Source organism: Sinocyclocheilus rhinocerous, unplaced genomic scaffold, assembly GCF_001515625.1.
Source record: "Sinocyclocheilus rhinocerous isolate Xijiao unplaced genomic scaffold, SAMN03320098_v1.1 scaffold46, whole genome shotgun sequence".
NCBI lineage: Eukaryota > Metazoa > Chordata > Actinopteri > Cypriniformes > Cyprinidae > Sinocyclocheilus > Sinocyclocheilus rhinocerous.
Genome location: NW_015633191.1, coordinates 279,009 through 288,309, shown reverse-complemented (window position 1 = coordinate 288,309; position 9,301 = coordinate 279,009). Strand labels below are relative to the sequence as shown.

The 9,301-nt window shown below is 38.5% G+C and overlaps 1 protein-coding gene across 2 annotated transcripts in view; it reads right to left on the bottom strand.

The window, feature by feature from the left end:
• The window catches only part of LOC107743823 (zinc finger protein 704-like), a 70,284-nt gene that overhangs the window by 48,811 nt on the left and 12,172 nt on the right, over positions 1-9,301 (bottom strand). For both annotated transcript variants that reach the window (XM_016557244.1, XM_016557245.1), the window contains exon 2: positions 7,665-7,894. In XM_016557244.1, coding sequence (XP_016412730.1) covers positions 7,665-7,894 — 230 coding nt within the window. The remainder of the gene's footprint in view (positions 1-7,664; positions 7,895-9,301) is intronic.

Sequence of the window (9,301 nt, the reverse complement as noted above, 5' to 3'; positions counted from 1 at the left end):
AACAAACGTTGGTTTTCACGAGACTCACCGGCGCATGCGCAATGCCGACATCTTATGTCATCCTCCCGGAGCTGCTTCCGTGTACAACTGTTGGCGCAAGCTACATTAAAGTGATTATTACGTTTTGAATATGGATATTTTTCTTACAAAAACGTATCGATTCACTACAGGAGGCCTTTGTTGCAATGCAATAGAATGCTGATTGAGAGATGAACAAATCAATCTTCCTCAAAAGCCTGAAGTATCCTATTTGATGCATTTTAACAGAATTTTCTATTTTTAAAAAAATACGTATGGATAATCGAGTAAACATAAGTTGTTTCAGTCCAGTTCATCTTGAAATATTACTAAGAATTTTGAAGTTATTCTTACATTTACTTTATGAAAATATTTAAAGATTTCACCGCAAAAAGACATGTGTAACAACCTGAAGAGGGATGTTTTTACAAGTACACCACCTTTTAGTTGCAAAAAAAACAGTATAAAATATCAATCAGATGACGGAAGGCATGTAGTAGATCATGTACAACATGTTTTTCAAAGTTTTGATCATGTTGATAATTTAGACGCTTTAGAAATTTGTGTATCAAATATGACAGTAGGCTATACAGGGTTAAAACTTCATTTGTTATTACATTAAACTTTGCACTTGCTGTGCTGATTTATCTGTCTACATGTTATGTCAGTCTATTTTTATTGCATGCTTCTAGGAACAGCGAGTTTATACCCTTCATTCATTGACTACTAAAACAACCACATCCCATTTTAACACAGTGGATTCTTTCATTCTTGTAGGATGGCACACATTTAGGCATGTATTTTGTAGCTTGCTGCATGTCGAGCCAATCAGACAGGAATGGAACTACTATTTCAAAACTATTTCAATCTAAAAAGAACATTATTTTGTGTATTTGGTGTAATGCAATGTGTTTATGCGGTTTAAGTAGAGTTGGGTATCGTTTGGGTTTTTTTCAATACCGGTGCCAAATCGATACTTTTAAAATGGTTCCGGTGCCTAAACGGTGCCTGAACCGATACTTATTTAAAAAATAAAAATAAATAAAAATTCCCCACAAAATGATGGATTGGCCATTTATTTCAATCGATCGCTCAGGCATGGCACCAAAATGAGGCACTGAAATCTGCGTTCTGATTCGGTTCTAGTACATACCGGTTACATAGGTACCGGTGCCATATTGGTACCGGGTTTTGGTACCCAACCCTAGTTATAACACACTTAACTCTGTTTACTGTGCAGAGACAAATATAAGTAAGGCAAAATTAAGTCGCTACCCACTGATATTCCTCTCTGCTGAAGCTCTCAAATGGACAACAAAAATCAACTGACACCAAGCTATGTTTACATGGACACTAGGGCTGCACGATTATGACAAAAATCATAATTATCGATTATTCCCTTGAAATTGTAATTGCGATTATTAATTAAGATTACCACAATTTACATTGAATTATGTAAACTTTTATTGCTTTTCTATAGTATTAAGCCTCAAATGTCAACTATACATTGGATTGGTTTCTTCTTTAAATAAAAAAAGTAAACATTTGCATGGTATTTACATTTACATTTAATCATTTAGCAGACGCATTTGTCCAAAGCAACTTACAAATGAGGAGAACAATATAAGTGCTGTGAATTTTATACTAAAACTAAAATTAAAATAATGGAAAAACCCTTAAGAAAACCTGTAGAAATAAATAAAAAAACGCATCTTAAGCACGCAGAATAACATAAGTGGACTTTAATCAATTAATTGCCACTTTGAACGATTATGTAATTGTGGCTTCCGTAATTGTAATCGCGATTAGAAATTCGATTAATTGTGCAGCCCTAATGGACACCTCTTGTTTCAATCGGAATGAATCATTCTGATTGATGAATCTGAATGTAGTTTTTACACGAATGCTACATTAAGTGATCGGGTTGATGCACGTGTTTATATATCACAAGTTTCAATATCGGATTTGATCTTTTGACATGCCGACACTGCATGAATATACAGAGTTTCCTGCTGTTTGCACATACTATTCTCCTACAATCACTTATTTTTCTTTGTTTTAAAGAGCAGACTCAATACTTATCTATTTTGGGTCCTAATAAGCTTCATACCGTGCTGCTTATATTAATCAAGCAGTAAAACCGCCCATTCCCATGGCGGCCAAAACAAGCCATCTGTAGATGAGAGTATACAGTGAGGACTGATGAGACGTTGTTCTGCTCCACTTCACAGACAATGAGTGGAAGGATAACTTTAGAATAACATGACAGTCAATTATTACACTTCATTCTACAAAAACAACAGCTCGTTCCATGCGACATGCGTCATTACGCAATTTCATTGCACATCGTTGCACATGCGCAGTACTTTCCAGTTCCACCCCTTCTAATCTGATCTAAATTTCATTCGGATCGAGCTCAGTCGGATCGATTAAAGCTCAAAGTATACTTTGGCCGTTCGCGTTCCATGCACTGTCCGCGTGACGCAATTTTCGTCATCAGAATGGTCCATGGGCGTCCATGCAGCCCAATTTTTGTGACTGTGTGGACGGTCCGCGAACAAAGCGACAGTGGTGGGGAAGATTTTAAATGAAAAACTTAAATTTCAGTCACTTTGCTTGACAAAACCAGTTCCCATTCTCTTTTTAAAATATGAAAAAAAAGGATGCTCCAAAATTTCAGCCACTGAATCCCATAAAATTACATCTATAGAGTGTTATATTTAAAATAAATATAAAAGTTAGTGGAGCCTGTAATTAGACTCACAATTATTTAAATTCCAAAAAGTCTAATTTTAAATTTTTTCCCCAAAATTTTCATTTTGGAGCATGACTAATGGAAAAAGACTGGGAAGGACATTCTATCCACAGAAGATAAAAAAATAATTAAATTTTGGATCATCTAAAGGGTGAGTAAATAATGTCCAAATTTTCTTTTTTTGGCTGAACTATTCTTTTAAAGTGACTAATGTTGTTTTTACACAATTCTGAACATACACACACACACTAGGGTTGGGTACTGAAACCCGGTACCAATATGGCACCGGTACCTATGTAACCGGTATGTACTAGAACCGAATCCATCTGTTGAGCAGCAAATACTCCAGCATGGTCTTGTCAGTCATCTCTCCATATTCTCGACCTGTGATCAGTCAAAGCAGACTCCTGCAGCTCTTGTTGGATGCAGGGTTGCCAAGGGTTGTCCGCGTTTTTTCTACAGAATTGGGATACTTTTAAACTGTTGCCATGGGTTGATTTTCCCAAGTGGGTTAAAGGTTTGAAATATTGCATAAATTGCATTTGACTGAAATGCTTGTATTGAAACATTTTGCATTCTACCTATGATAAAACTTTCATGGTCTTCTACATTAACTGTTCCCTCCTGGTGGAATGACCTGCCCAGCTCAAGCCAAGCAGTCCTTAATATTTTCAAGAAACGTTTTTTTTTTTATTTAAAAACTTGACCCTCTAACATTTGCACTCTCTATTCTATTTCTATTCTAATGGCCAATCCATCATTTTTGGGGGGAATTTTTATTAATTTAAAAAAAAAAAAAATTTATATAAGTATCGGTTCAGGCACCGTTTAGGCACCGGAACCGTTTTAAAAGTATCGATTTGGCACCAGTATCGAAAAAACCCCAAACGATACTCAACCCTAACACACACACACACACAATCATTAATTTCCTGCTCGCAGTTAGTCTGGTGGAGGCTATCTGTCAGGCCTGCAATGTTACAAGTCAAACTGTTCTTGTTCAAATAGATTATTTCCTGCTATAGAAAAAATATAAAGCTGCTGTAGATTCATGTTGTACACTAGCAGAAAGAGGAACCAAATGGTTTCCACATTCCAGCATTTCTCAATTTTTTAATAAACCTCTCTTTCAGCAAAGCTGCTGGGGGAAAGAGAGGTCAAGAATCACGTTGGGTCAACTAATATACAAGACAAAGAATGCTTGTGGTGGAACTCTGTAAACAAATATGATGAACTAAGCTATTCAGTATCCAATAATGAACACTAAAACAGCTGACACGAGATGGGAAACGTGTGATCCCCTTCACCCCCCCAGACCTGCAGGTCACCAAACAAACCCCAGCACACTCTCCATTGTACACTGATTGAACACAAACTAAATGGCTACTTACAAGCTCCAGTCCTGTGATATTAAAGTGTTACTGCATCTAGGTCACTGTTGTTTGCAATCACAACTTCAAGAGTGTGCGGCCTGGTCTCCAATCACAGTCAAGTATCTGGATCACCTTCCTTACAACAATTTAGTCTTCAATGTTCCATTCTCTTGCTTATGTGTCACCTTTTCCCACCTTTCACTTTTTTTTTTTAGGTAAACCAGTGACTCTTTCAGAGCAATCAATCACAATCTCAGAGTAATTACGCCCATACCCCACTTCTGTATTTAAACGCAAGGAAGTTGAACCTATATCTGATCTTTTCTTTTGTCAAAGGGTCCGGTGTTCATCTACTTAAGTGCTTTGTGCTTATGTGATTTTTATACAATGCACTCTTGGCCCATGAGATCAAATGGTCTTCTATGGCGCTTTATAAAAATCATTTGTTGCAAAGGCTCTATATATTGATTTTGACTTGTTGGAAACATTTTACACAATAACACTGAAACTAATCCTCATGTTACTTTGGCACAAGGGATTGATCAACTATCCCGGAGCTGAGAAATGCAAAAGAAACCTAAGCACATTATCCAGAACTTTGTCTGTGTTTGTCTAAACTGACCAGCCCTGCCAACAGAAAGGCTCCATAATTATTTTGAGATATTTAAACTTGCGGCTGCTTCTTGTCCAAAGTCGTGACTAATAGTCCTCAGAACTTAACGTACACATGTTTTTGAGGTTTGAGTTGTCCAAAAGAAACACAGAAAAGGAAATACATGAGCAAACATGGTTACACGCACTGTGAGATCGAATCAACTCAAGCACACAAATAAAAAAATTGGATCGATTTTAGCCAGGATATGATCATGGTGAATTGCTCTGCCTAGAGGTTCATGATGCCGTTCAAAAGTTTGGAGTTGGTAAGATTTTTTGTCTTCACTGTGACATGTTCCACGAATATGATGATTTGGTGCTCAATAAACATTTCTTTATTACAACTATATATGCCTTGGAAATGTAAAAAAATTTCATGTTAATATTAATAATCTGTTCAGAAAACTATTTCTATAGAACCACAGCACAACTAACAGTGCAAATTCTCAAGATGGAGATGTTCCAAGACAAAGTACATAATTTGTTGTACATGGAGGATCAATCACCATTTTTTTTATAAGCGTTAAAAATAATGAGCTTCTTAAATGGAGCACCACTGAGGTGATCAATACAACACCTAGGGATATAGAGTAGTCAACCTATAGCAAATCAAACATGCAAGGCCAATTAACGCAGACAGAAATCATAAACCTCTTCCTCATCCATAAAATAAATTCAGTGCTCAATGTGACATTTTTTTCCTGAATAAATGAAGAATACAAATTGAGCTAAGAGATCAATAATTCATCAACAAATAAATATTGAGTCGATATCAGACCTCAGTGTAGTAATAGAGCGATCAGACAGCAGATGGTTCATGTCAGTTGAATTGTCAATTGATTTTTGGATCTAATAAGTAAAAAGTCACACTAAAAAGGCTGTGTGTGTGTGTGATCAAATTACATTTGACAAACAAAGAAAAACAGCTGTTACAATGTTTTTGTAGTTCTACAGCTTACTGCATGCTAGAGGTGTCAGAAAAGAAAGTGCAAATGCTGTAAAGCGTTCAGACCACAGGATTCAGACCACAAACAAGCTTGTATCAGTATACTGGTGGTCTGCACTTCGCTTAGAGTGCTAAATATACACTTTGCGTCATTAAATTTAGCTTTGCCATCACAGGAATAAATTACAAAATATATTAAAACAGAAAACATTTATTTTAAATTGTAATAATATATCACATTATTACTGTATTTTTGATTAAACAAATGCAGCCTTGGTGAGCAATAGAAACTTTCAAAAACATTAAAATCTTACTGACACCAAACTTTTAACCGGTGGTGTAAATACTACATTACTACTAAATGACAATCATGTTCTTGTATTTGTAATATGCATGTTGAGGGAAACTATTTCTGTCAGGGTTCTGTCACTTCAGTCTAGTTTATTCTTGGTTTTGTGACAGAGCCCTGACACTCCTGTATTGTCTTGTTTCATGTTTGGAGCGTGGTGTTTGGATTGCGGCACTCATGTCTAGATTGGTTTCAGTCTTTTGTCGGGGTTCGAACACTCCCGCTCCATGTCTTGATTCTCGTGTGAGCATTCGGGTTGTGTGTTCACTCACTCGCCGTGTGCTCGTCTTGTGTGTTTTGTGAGCACTTGGTTTATATTTTCATTGGCCAGGTGCTTGTGTCGCTGTGTTCTGTTTAGCACACGGTTCGTATTTACATGGGCCGCATGCTTTCATGTTATGTTCTGTTTTGTGTTGGGTTGCACATGGCTCGAAATTTTTCTTGGTCGCGTGCTTTCATGTTGTCATGTTTTGTGTGAACACGCAGCTTATGATTGTTCTTGTTAGCGGTGTGTTCATGTCTTGTTTTGTGTGAGCACATGGCTTGTGATTGTTTTCACTGGCCATGTGCTTGTGTTTTTGTTTTATGTGAGCACATGGCTTTTGTTTTGTTTGTTTCTGTGTGACGTGCTCTTCTGTCTATTGTCTAACCCCGCCCACATTTTTACCTGATTATTGGTTCATTTGCCCCACCTGTCCACCCTTGTTACCTGCCTTGTTTGCTCCCTATTTATTCTCCTTGTGTTTGCAGTCCTGTGCCAGTTATTTGTCTAATGTTTGACATCATGTATCTTGCCTGTTCCGCCAAGACAGTCAAGTTGCCAGTTGTGTTTTTTTCCCCACAGGGAAGATTTTGTTGTTTGTTTTTGTTTTATTTCTGATAATATGAGGGCAGTCGTGGCCTAATAGTTAGAGAGTCTGACTTGTAACCCAAAGGTTGCGGGTTCGAGTCTCAGGTCCGAATTGTCAGTGGGGGGAGTGGATAACAAGCGCTCTCTACCACCCTCAATACCACGGCTGTGGTGAGACCCTTGAGCAAGACACCGAACCCCCAACTTCCAACTGCCCACTGCTCCGGGTGTGTGTGTTTATTCACTCCTGTTTGTGTGCACTTGAATGGGTTAAATGCAGAGCACAAATTCCGAATATGGGTCACCGTACTTGGCCACACGTCACTTCACTTAAAGAGTCCAAACTTCCTGCAATTGAGTCCTCACCTCATCACTTCCACAAACCCTAACAATTTCAGTAACTTATGAAAAGAGACTAAAACATAATATTTTTTGTCCAAATGTCACTTTTGCTGAAAAAGACCAAATCAATCTATTTATGAAAAAAAACATGTATAACTTGTTTAGATCCTTCTAATGTTAGTTTATATGGGGACTGATGTAACTTTATAGAGAAAAACTGATAAATAATGTGAAAACCAACATCTCACCAGTACTACAGTCCAGCTCTTCTTATTCAGAGCATACAACATGAAAACAAAAATGAAGTAAACAAAAACATACATCATTCCTTTAGTTCTAATCTGTGCCTGTGGGGGGCGCTCATCCCGCAGTCTTACCTGGCTTGTGGTACGTCGATGCTGGAAGAGACCACCTTGCGTTTTTGTTCCAGCAGAGAAACGGAGCGGGTGTGATCCTTCTCTGGCTCCAGCGCTCGGCCTGTTCGCTTGTGCTCCAGCACCCGTGGCTCCTCTGTGCTCTCTGGACTGAGGGAGGGCACCTCTCCTCTCTGCATGCCCCCATTCTGGCCCTGCATGGGCCCGTCCCGCTGGCCACCATTACAGGAGCTCTGCAGAGGAAAACACATTTGAGTTTCTTTAGTCTTAACTGTGTTAATACTCTTTCCACGTGGCTCCTGTCAAAGAAGCCCTATTTACACCTACGTGGACCATTAATGGTATAGACCCCTATTGTGAGGCTTGTTTGCTTGCAATCATGGAGCATTAGGCTGTATTTAAGCTGTTGGTAATACAATATTGCATCAGTCAATACAAACACCTGAACAATGCTTTGGATGGAGAAATCCTATTCGCTCATCTGCAGGCTCGTCTGTTTATAAGATCACTGCGCTGCTGACAAAAGAAGAAAAAATCCCCCTCGCTCTGCCATTTCCCCCTTAGCAAAACAAGCCACCATCCGTGACCACACTAATGCAAAGACGAGCAGCTTTTCCTCTTGCATGTCTCATCTGTACAGCAGCCGTAAAGTTTTCTATTGCACTGTGACTAAAGCTGAGGTACACTAAACCTCACGCTACAGAGAGGGCAAACAGGGGCCAAGACAACGCATATCACCACATGCACCAGCGAAGAGCATGATCTAACAATGAGCGGTGTGCAGTCCAGATCATTATCTTACCGTAACGCAATTATTTTGACTGAAGAGAGAGTAAACGCCCATCATGCTGGGTTTTGAGCAGCTGTGAGTTTACGCACTAATAATGGAGTTAAAAATAAAATGGATGGATTACCTGCCTCAATACTGGTCCAAGTAACTCCGCCGATAAGGGCTAAAAACGGTAAATAAAACAACATACAAAACTGAGGATTACCTCACTAGTAGTGAAGTGTGGTATTTTAATACATTCTCTTCTTCATTTATGTGCCAACTGTCATTATTTACTCATGGTCATGTTGTTCCAAACCCACATGACTTTCTTTCTTCTGTGGAACACAAAAGCTGAAATTTTGGAGAATGTGCTGGCTGCTCTTTTCCATGCTATAAGAATCAATTAGGATTAAGCTTTCAAACTTAAAAAAAAAAAGATTTTAAAAGCATCATAAACGTATAAAAAACATGGTCTATATGCATGATATTCCAAATCTTCTGCTGCCAAACAATAAGCTTTGGGTATCAGCCAATATTGGAGATTTTATATTATATATTTACTAGATATTTATATTATTGATTATAAAATTGGATATGTAATTGTGAACATAATTTTCCTTATTTTTACATTTTGCTGTACCACTCACTTATGCAGTCGTGGCTAGAGAGTCGGACTTGTAACCCGAGGGTTGCGGGTTTGAGTCTCAGGTCCGACAGGAATTGTAAGTGGGGCGAGTGAATAACCAGCGCTCTCTTCCACCCTCAATACCACGACTGAGGTGAGACCCTTGAGCAAGGCACCGAACCCCCAACTGCTTCCCGGGCGCCGCAGTAATATGGCTGCCCACTGCTCCGGGTGTGTGTTCAC